Genomic DNA, 16,041 nt, shown 5'->3' on the forward strand with positions numbered 1-16,041 from the left:
ACATGTTGCATGTTTTAAGGCTTTTCTCTCGGCTCCTAGACGGTTACTTGAACCTGTTTATCTAATTCACTTATTTTTTTATTTTTATTTTATTTTTTTTGAGATGGAGTCTCAACTCTGGCACCCAGGCAAGGGCACTGTGTTGGCTCACTGCAACCTCCATCTCCTGGGTTCAAGCAATTCTCCTGGCCCAGCCTCCTGAGTAGCTGGGATTACAGGCGCCCACCAGCACGCCCGGCTAATTTTTATATTTTTAGTAGAGATGGGGTTTCCCCATGTTGGCCAGGCTGGTCTCCAACTCCTGACCTCAGGTGATCCACCCACCTCAGCCTCCCGAAGTGCTGGGATTACAGGCATGAGCCGCCACACCTGGCCTCTAATTCACTTATTTTCTTTATTTATCTTGTACTGGTATATTCAGCCTGTCTACCGATTGTGATGTTTTCTCTTCTTTCCTTCAGTTCAGCTGCCAAGAGATTTCTGAAGTTTCCCTGTAGACTTCCACCACTTAAGCAGCACAACTTGTAGTTCTATGGTTGCTAAATATCAATGTCTAGAATTTTTTTGAAATTTAGAGAGACAAACATATGTGTTCTGTCACCTTTGACTTGGCTTTTGTATACTATTTAAATAAAGTCAGGCAGACCAATTTACACTGAGGATGAAAGTTACAGTTTAGGAGAGCTTGCTTCTGTGCATTTTATGATGAAGTTCATCTTATGATGATCATTTTCAAAGTGATTTGGAACATTTTGAGGTGAAGTGGAAATTGCTAATGTGATGTGTACTGAAAGATGAGATGTTATCACAAAGAAGAATGTGTTTTCTGTCTCAAATTAATGTACAGTTTATGTCGATTGCACTGCCTCTTTATTTGCAGTGGACAGTTGGATACCACCATCAAACCAGCTAGATAGGAAAGGAGGTATTTTTAAGGTGTAGAAGATAGTGAGGCCCCAGGAGTGTGGAGCCATGCTGGAGACCTTTCTAAGCTGTCTTGAGAATTTCTCCTCAGTGTTGACTGCATTCCTCTGCCCTTGCTTTACCAGCTCCCCATCTCTTATATTTCTGACCCTTGGCTTTGAACTTGACTTTGATTTCTGTCTGTATCCTTTGTTTCTCCTCTGGACTGTTCCAGCCCACATCCTGTGGCCTGTCCATGTGTTATGCCTGCTATTTTTATCTGAAACTCTTAAGTTTATCTCAGGCATTGCAGAAGCCCCCTTGCTGTATTACAAACTTAGGATGGTCCTTGAAATCTTGCTATCTTCCTGCTAAAATGTTTGTGGGCTGCAGATGATGCCCTTTATTAAAACTAAACTGCTAAACAGCCTTAGAGAGATGATCACTATCTGAGGTATGTTATTTGTCTTCAGTTATTTATTTTTAGGAACACAATAAATTAATCTTATTTTCTGAGAGTTTTTGCTTATAATTTATAGTCATTCTTCATTAATTATACTTACCATTTCTTCTGAGAGTACTGAAATGAAAAAGTGTCTTTGGATTTTGTGTAACTAAATTTATGATAAAGAAAAATTGGTTTATTTCTTGTGTTATCTTCTTACATTTCAGTGGCTTTACAAATATATTAAAATTCAGAAACCGGGTCAATTTATTAATCTCAGTAACTGTTTTATTCTCCTTTTGAGTGTATGATTAGATATAGCAGAGAATTCATGGATGAAGTATGGAGAATTTTTTTCTTACCCTGGACAATTTTTACCAGAGTAATTTTTTCTTACTTTTTCTCTGTATTTCTCAGTAACGATGGTAACACTCACACTTGGCTATTAAGAATATATAATCAGACATACAAATTATTCTTTTTCTTTTTTTAATCACAGAATTAACTCCTGAGGAGAGAGCCCAAAAGATTGCCAAAGCCATGCGCAAACAGTCTTCTGAACTCAAAGAAAAATGGGAAAGTCTAAATGCTGTAACTAGCAATTGGCAAAAGCAAGTGGACAAGGCATTGGAGAAACTCAGAGACCTGCAGGGAGCTATGGACGACCTGGATGCTGACATGAAGGAGGCAGAGTCCGTGCGGAATGGCTGGAAGCCCGTGGGAGACTTACTCATTGACTCGCTGCAGGATCACATTGAAAAAATCATGGTCAGCATCATTGTCTTTGAAGGATTTTTAAGAAATGTTTTCTTGTTAAGTATAACACAAATAAAGAGTGCCACATATATAAATTGTTATAAGGGATTGTTACAAAGCCAACGCCGCTGCAACCCCACCCATCAGGAGTCAGGACAGGTGCTTTCCATATGACCCTCATTGGGGTTCATTGGAACCCCCTGCCCCCAAATAACAACTAATGTAACTTTTATGATAATTTACATTTATTTTTATTTTTTATTCAACTGTGCATCTCTACACAATATAGATTAGGTTTACCTATTTTTAAAAAATATTTTTAATCCCCAGATTTCCCCTCTCTTCCTTTTTCCTTTTCAGTTTATTTGTTAAAGACACTGAATTGTTTGTTTTGTATTGATTCCCAGAGCCTGGATTTTGCAGAGTTGTGTCCATATGGTATAGTCTCCAGGTTCCTCTCTACTCGGTATCTCTTGTAAATTGGTGGATGGAGATAGAGATTTAATCAAAAGCACACTCTTTTACTGGGAACTCTCATCTATAAATTGTATCTTATTGTATATTAATGAAGAATTAGTTTAGCTATAAATTGTTTGTAGTCAGGAATTACCCAAAGCTATGGTTGTTAGACTTATGGTTACCTCCCCTTTGGTTCCCATATTCTAGAACATCTCCTGAAAAAAAAGTTAATAAAATTTAGACAATAAGAGATACAAGAGATGAAGTATACCCCAAATCTCACTGACAGTGTAGTCAGATAAAAATAAGTACTGAATTTTGCTAAATATTATTAAATATGTCAAAACAACTGGAAAACGAAATTCTTGGGGGTAATCAAATAATGTTAACTCCCTAAAATTATCGTTAATCGTTCTTATTTACAGAATACACACCTTCTGGCAGGAGAAGGGCTTAGGAGTCACACCTGCCAACAGACTTCCAGTTAGCACCTTTGATACTAGCAGATGTTCTGTTTTTATGGCAAGGAAGGCCACATAGTCTTTTATTCTGTTATAGGAAAGTGCAGTCATAACATGATAAATAGGTTCTTTATGCTAGAACACACAGCAGTTCTGAAACCATTTTAAAACTTGCCTTATCTCAAGCCCCTTAATTTGGAAGCTCTTCAAAAACAAAAGATAAACTTTCTTGATAGAAAGACTCCTCATTGCCATATAACACCTGACCATAAAAAGAAAAACAAAAACCAAAGACCTTGTTTGTCAAAGCTTTTTAAATGTTTTAACCTGTGGCTTATATAGAGAAACATTATTTTTGGAGAGGAAAAATTTGAATTTCTTTTTTGTTCCAAAAGATTTTTAAAGCCTGTCTTGAAGTTATATTCTATTTTTTAAAAGTTTACTATCTTTTGAAATAAAATAGGCTATTATGTGAAATTATATGCATCTCAAAACATTTTCTGGCATTTCATTTTTAATCTTTAATAGATAAAAATAAAAAGATGTTGATTTTAAAAGCTAATTACAGTTCTTGAGTCCTCCAAGGTGCCTACCCATGGAGAGAATATTAATACATATAGTTAAAATCCTGACTGAAGAAACCTTGAAGGATTTGAATTCTGTAATTGTTCTCAAGCTGAATCTGAGGGACCCAGGCCTTTTCAAAGTCCAGACTGAAAAATCCCTTTGTCCACCCTAACCCACCCCTCCTCCTTCCCTGTGCTTCTATATTAATTGTGAATTTTTTACACTTATAATGCCTCTATTACCATACAACTGCTCTTCTTATATAATTGTATTTGTGTGTTTTTCTGTGTGTACACATTCTGTCATCTATTAAAATGCCAAATCTGCAGCAATGGAAAAAAACTATCTGAACTCTTCTTCTCCTTCCATATTGCAGCAATTCCCATGAATTTGTATGCATCCCTTCTTCTACCCTGTCTCTGAAATGTTGGTAGCTGCAGGGTTTGGTGATATTTCTTACTTTACACGTGTTGACTTCAAACTTAACAACATTCATAGTTCTCACCCTGACTCTAGTCTCTTGAAGAGACTTAAAGAGCCTCCCCACTTAAAGAGTGGACAATGTGGAAATGAGGAAACCTGAGGGCAAAGCTAATGGGATGTTTACGACACCTACTACTTCTAAATTAAGTTTGGTACATTATTAACTATAATTTTGTGGCCAATTTAAATTTAAACTGTTTTCCTTTAGTATCCCAGTTCCATTATCCATTCCGTGTTAGCTTAATATTGCTCAAATATCATTTTTGTGGGCCTTTGTCAATAGAAATGAATTCTGTCTCTCTTGGATTGCAAGTCGTGTGCTGAATAGTGAGGGTCTATTCCCAAGCAGCTTCCATTCTTTACTGGGGACATCAAGAATATGGATGCTCATAATTACAATTTCTAAGTGCTCTTAGTAAGTTGTTTTAATGATTCTAGACCTTGCTCAGAGGTGGCATTTGTCAATTCTAAGACTCATTTACCTTTTTTCCTGTAGACTCCACTCTTCCTGCCCAAGGCCTAACCACAGACAGTGATTATAAATGATTTTGACAGGGATAGATCTTACCTCTTGAGTCTGTAATAGGCATTGGTTTCATGGTTAGGAATGTTGTTTCTACTGGCCACTTTCTAACTTAATTTTAAGTGGAAACATGTTAAAATCAAGTTGTTGCATTTGGTGAAAAAATATTAAGGTAGCTATGTTAAAACAAAATAAAAAGAAAATACGAATACAAACTAAAGATAGAATCAACATTAGATATCAGTAAAGTGGAAAATAATGGCACACATTTTCCAGAGTAAACTGCATATAATAAAAAGCATGAAAGGAAATACATAATCATTTAAATAAGTTTGAATTATAATTTTTCTCTTCACACACTTATTTATATTCTTTGGGTTATTACCCAAACAATGACTTTTTGGTTCTTCATCCAAGTTACTGAAGACCTGAATTAAGTCAGCTGTTGTTGAGTGGGCAACTGTAGTTGATTTCCTCTGAGCTGGCCTTGCCATTTATTTGGAAGTACAATTCCAGGACCCCGCATGTACCAAAACTCATGTATACTCAAGTCCCACATTTCCCCATGGAACCTGCATGTAGGAAAGGTCAGCTCTCCATATATATATGGGTTTCGCATCCTGCAAATACTGTATTTTCCATATGTTTGGTTGAAAAAAATCTGTGCATAAATGGACCCAGGCAGTTTGGTTGAGAAAAATCTGTGCATACGTGAACCCATGCAGTTCAGACCTAAGTTATTCAAGGATCAACTGTATTAGCTTTTGTTATATTCTTTTCCAATAATATATTTTTGGTTCTTTTCTTCTAGGCATTTAGAGAAGAAATTGCACCAATCAACTTTAAAGTTAAAACAGTGAATGATTTATCCAGTCAGCTGTCTCCACTTGACCTGCATCCCTCTCTAAAGATGTCTCGCCAGCTAGATGACCTTAATATGCGATGGAAACTTTTACAGGTATCAGCTTATTCCCCTTCGTAATGCAGGCTTACACCCTGGGTGGTCTTTTAACCCTACCTCACTATTTTACCACTCACAGTTTTCTCTTTCTTTATTGATGGTACTTGATAATGAATTTAGCATGTGATGACATCAGGTATTTGTCTTTCAGTATCTTGAACCTAAAGTCCTCATTTATTTATAGAGTTTAATTTTTTGATGTACTATTCATATGATATTTGTAGAAAATTGCAAAAGGTTAAATAAATCACAGGAATTGAAACCTGTGGTAGGTCACAGAAACATTTTTTCACATAATGGCTCATAAAGAAGTCATTTTTCTTACTTTCATCGTGTATTTTTTTTTTCATTTTGAAAAATTAGGAAAGTCTCTATTGTTTTTCTTCTGATTGTTATTTAAATATCTTCCTTATTTTTTCCAGATAGCACATTTATACCAGTGGTGTTTACCTTTAGTTCTTAGATTTTAGCTAATGCAGTTGGTTTAATGACTCTAGACCTTATTTAAATATGCAATTTTGATGTAGTGCATAAAAACATTTGAGAGATATAATATTTTATCATATAATAGATTGCTGAATTAATTCAAATATCAAAGCACTCAATGGTTCATATTTTCCTAATGAAATTGAAGAAGTGAGAAATTAGTGTACAATATTTTACAATCTTAGTCTTTGCAAACAGTGTTAATCACCTAGGATTAGTAAGCAAAATCTGTTAAATTTATATGTGTTTTTCTAGTGGGTGGAACACAGAAATATTTGCTCTTTATTCTTTTTTTTTTTCTTTTGCTCTGTTTCTCTAATTCGTTGTCTTCATGTGATGATTCTTATGGTCCATCTTGGTTTACTTTCCATTCTATTTCTGTTGTCACCATTTCCAAAGATTAGAAGTTGGGGAATATGTTATACTTGAAAGAAGATATGTATTCTGTCATCCTTATCTATGATCCTGGTAACCTCTATAGCTTAGATGTTAGTTGCTGGTTGGATAAGAAGAGAAAAATCTATGCTGGTAGGCAACACTGTTGAATTGCAGGAGTAATATTTTCTTTACTCATAAAGTGTGGCATTTGAAGGCTTTTAGGCCTTAATGAACAAAGTGCATACTAATGCAATTTAAATAGCTAACTGGGAGGAACTAATGCTGTACAGGGAACCAGACATACAGAGTTTCATTTAAGGACAGCTGCAAATGAGATTGTCCCTCTAAGTAGAACAATAACTGGCATTACATGACCAAGGCTAGAAAGAGGAAATGGAAATGTCAGTAGGCTGTGTGCAGTTGTTATTGATTTGCATTCAGTTTCTCAGTTTAGTAACCCTTTACATTTTCATAATGCAGAGAACTAACTATAGAATGTGTATTTTAAAAAGGCTAGGCATGGGGGTTCTTGCCTGTAATCCCAACATTTTGTGAGGTTGAGGTGAGAGGGTCGCTTGAGGTCAGAAGTTTGAGACCAGCCTGGGCAACATAGGAAGAGCCTGTCTCTACAAAATAAAAATTAAAAAATTACCTGTGTGGTGTGGTGTGCATCTGTGTTCTTAGCTACTTGAGAGACTGAGGTGGGAGGATCACTTGAGGCTAGGAGTTCAAGGTTACAGCGAGCTATGTTTGTGCTACTGCACTCCAGCCTGGGCAACAGAGTGAGACCCTGTCTCTAAAAATAAAACAAAAACAAAGATGTGAATAAAAGATGTAGAGTATCCAACTTGGGCAGCATAGTGAGACCTTGTCTCTACCAAAAAAAAAAAAAAAAAAAAAAAAAAAAAAAATTAACCTGGCGTGATTGCACATGCATGTAGCCTCCCAGCTACCTGAGAGGCTAAGGTGGGAGGGTTGCATGAGCCCAGGAGGTCGAGGCTGCAGTAAGCCATAATCATGTCACTGAACTCCAGCCTGGACAACAGAGTGAGACTCTGTCTTTACAAACAAAACAAACCAAAACCAAAAATGTATATTAAAAAATATGAAGAGTACATTAATATGCCTGTACAAACTTAAATATATATCTCAACCCGAAGTAGAGATGATCAGATACAAATTTGGAGGAAAATAAGATGTTGCATACTCATATGTCTTTTCATTCTGTTTATCTTCTACCACCTCACTCACTCTATCCTTCTAAGTGTCCACTATCTATGTACTGTCTATTTCTCTCTCTCTCCCCCCATATATATATATATAAAATCTATTATCTAACTATCTAACTATCTAGTTTCCTGGGCTTCTTTTTCATTTGCTCCCCATAACACTTTTTACCATCTTCCTTACAAAAGAGAGATGAGTGGTCACTGATCCCGTGACCACATTTTGACTTGAGAGGCTTTACAAACAATGTACTGCCTTAGAGGCAATGCAGAGTAACAGTTAGGGCACAGATTCTGGCACTGTATGACCAGAATACGAACAGGAGTGTTGCCACTCACTAGCTTTATATCCTTGGGTACCTCTTTGTGTTTTAGTTTCTTAATCTGTAAGATGATGATAAAAATAACCTTTACAGTTATTGTGAAGACTAAAGCATTAATTTCTATAAATTGCTTAGACGAGTACCTGGCACTGTTTACTATTATTTGAGGTCAGAAGGAGTCTCTATTTTTTTTTATTTTTTATTTTTTTACCATTACTCTGGTACCAGAGACAGAGAAGGGGTCTAAGGGGTCTATATAAACAATCATATCCTGGGCAATAGCATCATTTATTATAGTCTTTAAAGCAAAAATATTATTAAAGTTGTTGTTTCAGAATCAAATTATTTCCTCTGACTTGCATGTGTATGTGTATAGGTTTCTGTGGATGATCGCCTTAAACAGCTTCAGGAAGCCCACAGAGATTTTGGACCATCCTCTCAGCATTTTCTCTCCAGTAAGTACTAATGAACTGGACTGATCACATTAATTGAATGAATTAGCATTTTCTTTCACTTTAATTGAGGAAGCCGTATTCCTTGCTATAAATATGTTTATTTAGATAGATGCATGTAAGGAGGTACTAACATCAATGAAAATATTGCTTAATGGTTATTATTTGTAATAACGTAATGACAACTGAGAAGTCTTCAAGGTGGAACAGAAATGAACTCATCTTTAGCTATGATTTCTCATTGGAACGTCTGTTATGATAACTAACAGTATCACATCATCATTGCTTTGTCATAGGCAAAGATTATGAACTTTTTCATAATAAAGAAATCAGTTTTATCTTTTAAGATTTTAAATTAATTTTTCTGCTTAAAAAGTGCTTATTTAAAACACACCTTCAACTTTCAAAGTAAAAAAAAAATCACTCCCCATAAATCTTTAAGTGGGAAGATTTTGATTTATTAGGCTCACTGCGATTATATTTAGTTTTTCTTCTATTCAAGTATTGCGTATGTAGCCAAGCCACCTATGTAGAATTTTATGTAATATTTTTCAACTGGAATTTTTAAATTTATGGACTATTCTTGAGATCTTGAATGAACAATTTGAGCTTCTACTTTATTTATCATTCACAGCTGAGGATACTAAAGAATGTCGGCTTTATAGTCAACCAGATTGAGTTTAAACATTCATTCTGTCGCTTACCAGACCTGTAAATTTCTGAAGGTTGATCTCTTTGTCTTAAAATACCATATTACCTATTTCCTCTGATTGTTTTGAGAACTCAATGACAAGGCATATCCAATTACACAAAGCACCTAGCACAGTTCTTGACACAAATGCTTTTAGTAAATATTAATTCCTTTCCTTTCATTTCCTTTGGCAAATATATGTAAGAAAGCAATTTGTTTCATTTAATTCAATTTAAGTAAACTTTAAAACTTAGGGCAAAGCTTATTTCTCAATTATGACAGTTTTTTTGCAACTATAACCATAGAAACAGCTAAAAAATACTATATCTTCTAACTAAATTGATTACATTTATATTTCCTCTTAATCTTTTTGTCACTGTTGATAAACTGCCTTACCTCAGTTAAAGGTTGGGCTTTTCTTTTACAATTTCAAGAATCTTAATCAGTCATTTTTCTGCCCCTTCCTGTCCTATACCTCTCTACCTCTCACCCTCCTCACTGCCCCCACCCCTACCTCAACTCCATACAGTTTTTCTGTTTCACAAACCTTAGACCTTAGGTGGTTAATCTCTGGTATAGGCCTTCCTGGAATATACTGTGTACCTAGATGCCAGGACACATTTTTAAAGTCCAGATACCATCAATGTTGATGAAGTAAATAGGTTTGCTGTATACTTATTAGATTATTAAGTATTCCAGATTTCTAAAGCTCAGTTTTTCAAAATGTAAAGCTATGTACCAAGACCAAATGAAAGAGGAATTTACAAAATAATTGAGACTGTCTTTACAGTTCTAACTATCAGTTATCTTTAATATTGATGAAATGCTATGCTTTCACCTAGCAATCACTCTCATAGTAGAAATCAAGCACATATTCTTTTGGAAGTGAAATATTGTGAAATTTATACACATTTTGTGAAAGTCAAATACATGGCCTTGTATTATCTAACACTGAGAATCCAAGGAGGTGGAAGCTATTCAAATCAAAACAATTATTAAAATGAGTGGGGAAGTGTAAACAAAGTCCCAATTAATAAATTTAATAATTGTTATCCTTTGCTGCTTGGAATCTTTGGCTTTATTATATTTCTTGGACTTTAGCCATGGTTATAAAAGAAGCCTGTTTAGTTAGGCACAAAATAAAAACTGACCTATTAGCCTGGTGCCAACACTGAAATGAGGTTGGCTCTAATGAGAAATGTAACATACCTACTTCCTCATTTTCATCCCTTTTTTATACTTTGGTGGGCATAGATTGAGAACAGAGTGCTTGCCTTTTATAAAGAGAGGAAGAATTGTTGAGTAGAAAAATTCCTCAACTAGTGTTCAGAAATTGAGATCACATCTGAGCTCGACCGTTTATTTACTGGCTATCACTCTTTGGGCAAGTTATTTTATCGCTACACATTTAGTTCCTCATCTATCAAATGAAACTTTAATGTGTATCTTGCTGGCTTCCTTACCAAAAACATATATTTGAAAATGCTTGGCAAAGTTTAGAATGCTGAATAGTTGTAAGATATTAATGTGACATGAAATTGAGAAAAAAAAGTATTGGTGACAACTGGCTACATGAGGATCTGATGATATTTGCAAAGTATGAAAATTCAAAGTATTATTTGAATTTTTGTATTTGTTCATTTACCAAAGTTCTTTTATGGCACTAAATTCACATGTACTATTCTTCTTAAATAAGTCTTAAAATAATTGGTTAATGTAGGAATAATATATCTTTTATAAGTAAGAAGTAACTAGAATTGTAAAAAAAAAAAAAAAAAAAAAAGAAAAGTACCTCAATTTAAAAACCCTATAAAATCTCAATCTTAGTAAGGTCTAGTGCAAAAGTAGGAGACTGGGCTGTCTGTGTGTTTCAGATGAAAATAAGAAATTGGGATTTTTCTGCCTAGACGATTGATTGCCTTGGTTCTTCACAACTTTTTGCCTATTTTTAAATTCTTTCTTTTTAAATTTTATAGAAATGAATTTATTTAAATGCCATCTGTACTCAATAGCTACTCCTGTGACTATGATGCAAAGTAAAGAATGTTATTAGTCATCTGGAAAATTCAGTCTTGAAAAATCTAATTTTTAATCTGGATATACCAGGTAAAATTAATTTTGGTTTTAGCTTTATCAAAAATATATATGGAGTACAGTTTCCAGGTGGCACTAAGGTTTAAATTGTAGTATTTATAAACAACACCATTTGAAAGTTTAAAAGTATTTTTATCAACAGGTTAGATTAGTTGGCATTAGACCTTGAACCTGTGTTGTTTCTTGTTTTACTTCAAATGAATCCTTAAAGCCATTTTTTGTTTGGCCCAGTGGATCTCATAATTATAGGAATCCAGCTCAGAAACCAGAGCAGTTCATTGAATTTGCTATAAAATGTTCAGTTGTTTTGCATTAAGGTGTAAGGCTTTTTGGTTTCCAACGTTTCCAATAATCTCCCTTTGTTTCCTCAGCGTCAGTCCAGCTGCCGTGGCAAAGATCCATTTCACATAATAAAGTGCCCTATTACATCAAGTAAGTTGATTTTAATTCTCCTTTATGATACCAAGAAAATCATGTTTTATTGATAACTTAAGAGGCTTCTCCACCCATAACTTTTAAAAATGGAATTCAGTCCTATTATCTGAAGGAAACTGTGATATAGTTAATATTAAAAAGAAACTAGTTTTAACGTGAGAATTGTATTTTTCATTTATCAGATTAGGGATATAGGTGTCTTTAGCTGATATATTTTAAAGTAGAGATTTAAATATTTGGAGACAGACAATACGCTCTGATGGCTCTACTGTACTCCAGCCTGGGCAACAAACCAAGATCCAGTCTCTAAAAAGTAAAAAAAAAAAATTGGAGAAAATGACAGAATTTCAAAATACTCTTGATGTAATGATATTTGTCAAATTGTACAAATTCTAAACCATTTTTCTTCCTCTAAGAAAATCCAAATAAAAATGTCTTATACTCTTGTCATTTTATTCCACCAATAAGAAATAATGATTTATCATGAAAAAGTTACATATTGTCAAGTTTTTCTTTGTCTTATAGAAGTTATCTGCATTATTAGCATAGGCTCATCATTCTTTGATTTTGTTGTCCAGTTAGTTTCTCCTTCTTGCATACTGTTTCTTCTTATATGACATTTTATAAGTTTTGTATAATTTACACAGGCTCTTAGTAGACCTTGATCCTTGGCTTAGGGCTATATATTGTCATGGAACAGAATGATAAAATACTACTTCTGCAGTCCCTTGGAGTATAACTTAGTAAAGATATTAATTTACAATGTGCTCTAGTGATGAGTCATAGTTGACCCTATTTTATGTGTCAGACAAACAGCATCATAATCATGACAACACCTATTTATTGTCAGGAGACAGCTCTGTCTCAGGTTAGCTGTGTGACCTCAGGTAAGTCAGATGAAGATCTCTGGGCCAAGTTTCCTTTTTATCATTTCTAACATGGGGTGTGGTATCTCCAAAATCTATGCAAATGCTAATAATCTGTTCTTCCAGTATACTTCCTGAAAACGTTGTGTGAAGTCCATGTTAGTGAAATAGTCTTTTCTTATAATTTTTTATTACAGTCTGAGAGGTAAGCTCAGGGTAAAAAACAGGTTTGCATAATATATAATAAATATAATAAGCAATATATGTTACATTAGCTTATGGGAGTTTAATATTTTTATCAGTATATAACCTACAGTGCACTGAGTTGTGAACTGAGTTGAGAACAAGGTATTAAAGCAATTGATTGGTGTCAAATTTGCCCAAGTAAGAATGGAAAGAGGTCAGACGCTGGATAAGTTGGCATGTCTCTAGTGAAAGAAGATGTGATTATCTAACTGAAAACGTTTAAAACTGTTTACATTTTTATTGTACACTGTAACAATAGTAATAGTATTAGAGAACTTTAATTTGCTTGGGTGAATATTGACTTGAATTTAATATTACAAATTTAGATACAAATCTGATGCACTGTGGTAGGCAAAATAATAACTGCTCCCAACCCCCGAAAGATGCCCACATCCTAATCCCTGGAACCTGTGAAAATGTTAGGTTACATAGCAAGGGAGAATTAAGGTCATAAATGGAATTAAGGTTGCAAATCAACTGACCTTTAATTAGGGAGATTATTCTGGATTATCCTGATGGGTTTAGTGTAATCCCAGGGGCCCTTAAAAGTGGCAGAGGAGACAAAGAGAGATTTGAGAATGCTAGCTACTAGCTTGGAAGGTAAAGGAAGCGGACATGATCCTTAAATGCAGGCAGCTACTAGAAGCTGGAAAAGGCAAAGAAATGGGATTCTTTCTTAGAACCTCCAGAGAAGGAATACAGCCCTACCAACTTTGATTTTATCCCAGGGAGACATTTTTGTAACAGCAATAGAAAATTAATGCATGTACTATACAAAAATCAAGAAGTTCATGCAAATTAATTGAAATTAATTAATTTATTGAATTGACTTAGAGTCCTTTATCATCTGATTTTTAAAAAAATGCAAACTGGATCTAGTTTTTGGGTTTTACTAAATAAAAAAATATTAAATATCTTGCTTTATGTTTATATCATGATTATCTGTGTGGTTTGGCACTTTTAAAGTCCATCCTTAATTTTAGCTCTTTTTTTAAATGAATTTCTGTATGTTCAGGTTAATTATATATGACTGAAAATTGTCTAAATCAGAATTTCTCCAATTCAAAATGTTTATAATTTTGGAAGGATCTGGTAGGATTGTATTCTTGTTCTTGTGGGGCAGATCGGTAGAATAAAAGTTAGTTTTACCTGGCTTCCCATTGGCTAGAGCACTATTACCAGCGCTGGAAAATAGATATAATGATAGCCAGTATTTTAAATAATAACGTTTAGGACCGTAGCGTTTAAAAAAATCTTCTCCATCACCAGTAAAAGATCGGATTGTTTAAAATACATGTAGTTTTAGTGTTAAATGTCTTTTAAGCCTTACAAATTTTTAGAAATGTGCCCATTTGTATATAGCAAATTCCCGTTTTCACAAAACTTGTTTAAGCAGGATCTTTCATTGTGTAATTTAACAGTTTATTTCCTCATGAAGAAGGAACATCAAATTCTGAAGGTAGAGTTATAAAAGCCAATATCTATGTGTGAAGAATTGTTATGAAAACAAAATTTAATTCCCAAATTAATAACCAAGCAAATGGTGAATGAAAAAGCATTTAATATACACTTCCCTTTGCATGGCTTCAAAAGTAGAAGAAAAATGTTTAAAACAAATTTCCCATGATTGCCATGCAACGAGAATTTCCTGGAGCAAATTAGAATGTATATGGCTGACAAAAAATAATATTCAGATAGAAATATTCAATGTTTTTGATGTTTAAATATATCATCTGTGTATTTACTGTTAGAATATGGCCAGAAAGTTGAAAGGAGATTAGGAAGGGCAAATTATTTTTATGTCATATTTTAATTTTATAGATCACTTAAAACCCACTTTGATGGCTTCCCACTGCATTTCTGTCTCTCTAGGTAATTCCTTATTATTATTTTGAAGTGCAATGTGGTGGCTCCATGACTCACATGTTTGTAGAAAATGAAAGAATATAAATCTGAACTGAAAGAGTCTATATAGTATAAATCCCTCTATTGGTTAATATCTTAAGTTAAAACTAGGCTATATAGTATAAGCCTCTCTATTTGTTAATATCTTAAGTTAAAATTAACATTTGAAAATTTTATTTGCTGCCTCTAAGGTAGACTTTCTGAAACTGATGTAGTTATTTCTTTTTTCCTAGTATAGTGCAATGAGAAGTCATTGTATTCAGGGTTTAAGAACATTTAAAATGGGGCTGGGTGCAGTGGCTCATGCTTATAATCCTAATGGTTGGGAGGCTAAGGCGGGTGGATTGCTTGCCCCCAGGAGTTCAAGACCAGCCTGAGCAACATAACAAAACCCCATCTCTACAAAAAATTAGCTGGGCATGGTACCATGCGCCTATAGTCCCAGCACTCAGGAGGCTGAGGTGGGAGGATCACTTGAGCCCAGGAGGTCAAGACTGTAGTGAGCCATGATCACACCACTGCACTATAGTCTGGGCAACAGAGTGAAACTCTTGTCTCCTAAAAAAAATAAAATAAAACAAAGAGAGAGAGAGAAAAAGAAAATTTAAAATGGTTCTTGCTGCCTTCACAATATACAAAAATCTGCCATAAAAGCCAGATCTCTCTCATTGTAAATCTTTGGTTATGTATTTTGCACAAGTTATTCATTTCCTCAGATAAAAGTTAACTTCCAGGGAGTATGAGGGATAAGAGGAATGAAAGCCTTGGGTTCGGCTGAACTTTCTTAATGCATCACGTTAACCATGTAAAATTCACCACTTCTCAGTTTGCCACAGAAATAATAATAACATATAATAATAATAAATAGTTGCTGTGGGAAATAATAATGATCATTGTAATAAATTACAGTTTTGAACAGTCATTTGCCAGGTGCTGTGCTGAATCTGGTGCATAGATGATCTCTTTTAATTCTCTCATTAGCCAAGTGAAGTATAGGTACTATAATTACCCCCATTTACAGATAAGGCTTAATGAATTATCAATAACTGCGTTAAAAGTAATTAAAAAGCACACTTACAGCTTGCTTGAGATTACACAGCTGGTAAATAGAAGAGCTAGTGTTCAAACCCAGGGATTGTCTACAGCTCCTGAACTCCTGATCACTATGCGGTGCTGTGTCTTGGCCCCAATATTAGTTGAGTCAGAGGACGGAAGTTTTTAGTCCCATGGAAACTTTGACTAGGACGAAGGATTATATTTAGGAAGGAGGATAGTAGTGGAGAAAGTATGAGCAAACATCCTTTCTTTCATACCATAGACGGTTACCATTTACTATGCACCTCCTGTGTGCCAGCAACTGAGCCCAGCTGTCCAAGGACAA

The 16,041-nt window shown here is 34.5% G+C and overlaps 1 protein-coding gene across 9 annotated transcripts in view; it reads left to right on the plus strand.

Moving 5' to 3' along the window:
* UTRN (utrophin) overlaps positions 1-16,041 on the plus strand; it is a 573,989-nt gene that overhangs the window by 467,260 nt on the left and 90,688 nt on the right. For all 9 annotated transcript variants that reach the window (XM_063724628.1, NM_001372253.1, XM_024247835.3 and 6 more), the window contains 4 exon segments: positions 1,848-2,116; positions 5,409-5,555; positions 8,348-8,426; positions 11,580-11,640. In XM_063724628.1, the coding sequence (XP_063580698.1) occupies positions 1,848-2,116; positions 5,409-5,555; positions 8,348-8,426; positions 11,580-11,640 (556 nt within the window).

Source organism: Pongo abelii, chromosome 5 (assembly GCF_028885655.2).
Source record: "Pongo abelii isolate AG06213 chromosome 5, NHGRI_mPonAbe1-v2.0_pri, whole genome shotgun sequence".
Lineage (NCBI taxonomy): Eukaryota > Metazoa > Chordata > Mammalia > Primates > Hominidae > Pongo > Pongo abelii.